At 41.0% G+C, this 1,545-nt stretch overlaps 1 protein-coding gene across 1 annotated transcript in view; it reads right to left on the reverse strand.

Moving 5' to 3' along the window:
* Positions 1-1,545, reverse strand: part of LOC113457813 (rho GTPase-activating protein 7-like) — a 190,508-nt gene that overhangs the window by 16,087 nt on the left and 172,876 nt on the right. Inside the window, exon 4 of the mRNA XM_026786862.1 lies at positions 742-891. Within this exon, the coding sequence (XP_026642663.1) occupies positions 742-891 (150 nt within the window). The remainder of the gene's footprint in view (positions 1-741; positions 892-1,545) is intronic.

Raw genomic sequence — 1,545 nt, forward strand, 5'->3', positions numbered from 1 at the left:
CCATCCACCCATCCATCCGTTCATCTGTCCATATAGAAAATACTTTTAAAACATGTTTTTTTTTCATGCAGTGTAAGATTATAGAATAAGAATTTATGTCTTAGAAATAATTGGTCACAACTGGAAAAACTGGAAAAATTATTTATCCAGATAGACATAGTATTTGTAATGATTGCATTATGTTGTTGAAGAATAGCAAATATAGTCATATTTGCAAACTACTACAGCAAAGAGGCTTTAATCCCCAGGAAGCAGAGTTTCCTAAGGCCATTTTGTTTCCTTTTTAATGTTAAGTTTTGTTGTCACCCATGTGTCTGTGGACTCTCTGGATGATGTATGGAAACCACTGAGTGATATCTAAGGGGTTCTGTTTCATTTATCAGTAGATGCCATTATCAAAGATGTTTCACTAATAAGAGAAACCATATGAGACAAAGAGGAACTATTCTAACTGGGCTTGTAATCCTAGCTTCTTGAGCAGGGAAGGCAGGAGGGTAGTAAGTTCAAGGTCAGCTGGGGCTATATAATGAGTATAACGATAGCCTGGCCAACATATTAATTCAGTGTCTCAAAGTAGAAACAGGACTGCTGATAGAGCGAAGGGGAAGATTGATTGCCTGGTGTGGGTCAGACCTGAGTGTCATCCCAGTTTCTGGAAAAAAAAAAAGCTAAACAAACACTAATAACAAATAGCAAAACAGACACAGAGAGGCACTATTCCACTAGAAGGAAGAGGCTCACAGGGACATGCCGTCGCAGGTTCGTCGGGGTACTGGATGGGGAAGAGGCAATGCTGAGAGCGTTCTCGATGTCTTGGTCTAGTTGGTCCAGTTTCATTATTAGCAGCACCATGGAGTCCAGCCGCGGCCTGTCTCGATCGTCCCTTGTGTCCTGAGGAACAGAACGTGCTGTTACTGAATCTGAAAGGCCATTTTTTTTTTTTAAAAAAGAATAAAAGTTCCCTGTTCTTCATAGTGATAAAAAAAAAAACCCCACTGGCTAATGGGCGGTCCTTTATTTGAGAAGGTTTTGTCTGGGTCATCAATGGGCCCTTCATGGAGGAGAGAGGCTCATCTTGTGGATTTTACATGAATATTCAACACATGAAACAGAAGTAGAGTCACTACAAGTACATGTGCACACTTGCAACTTCCGAATGAACTATTATTGGGAGAGTTTATTTGTAGCAGTCTTTTTAGAGTACAAATTTATTGTTTGTGATTCTAATAATTGTGAGTTTGTACTTATGAATGCATGTGACAGAATATTTGCACCACAATATCTTTTGACATATTGAAATACCCGGAGAGCGTGAAGCTAGGGAAGTCTTTGTCTTGTGTGTTGGATAGTTCTCTGCATGAAACAGTTACCTACTTGCGTTTCCAGCTACAGCAGGGCCAAGATTCCTTATAAATATCTTTTAATTCTTCCACACACTTAAAAACAGGCTCGTAGGCCGGGCGGTGGTGGCGCACGCCTTTAATCCCAGCACTCGGGAGGCAGAGGCAGGCGGATCTCTGTGAGTTCGAGACCAGCCTGGTCTAC

This window comes from Microtus ochrogaster, linkage group LG7_11, assembly GCF_000317375.1.
Source record: "Microtus ochrogaster isolate Prairie Vole_2 linkage group LG7_11, MicOch1.0, whole genome shotgun sequence".
Taxonomy (NCBI): Eukaryota; Metazoa; Chordata; class Mammalia; order Rodentia; family Cricetidae; genus Microtus; species Microtus ochrogaster.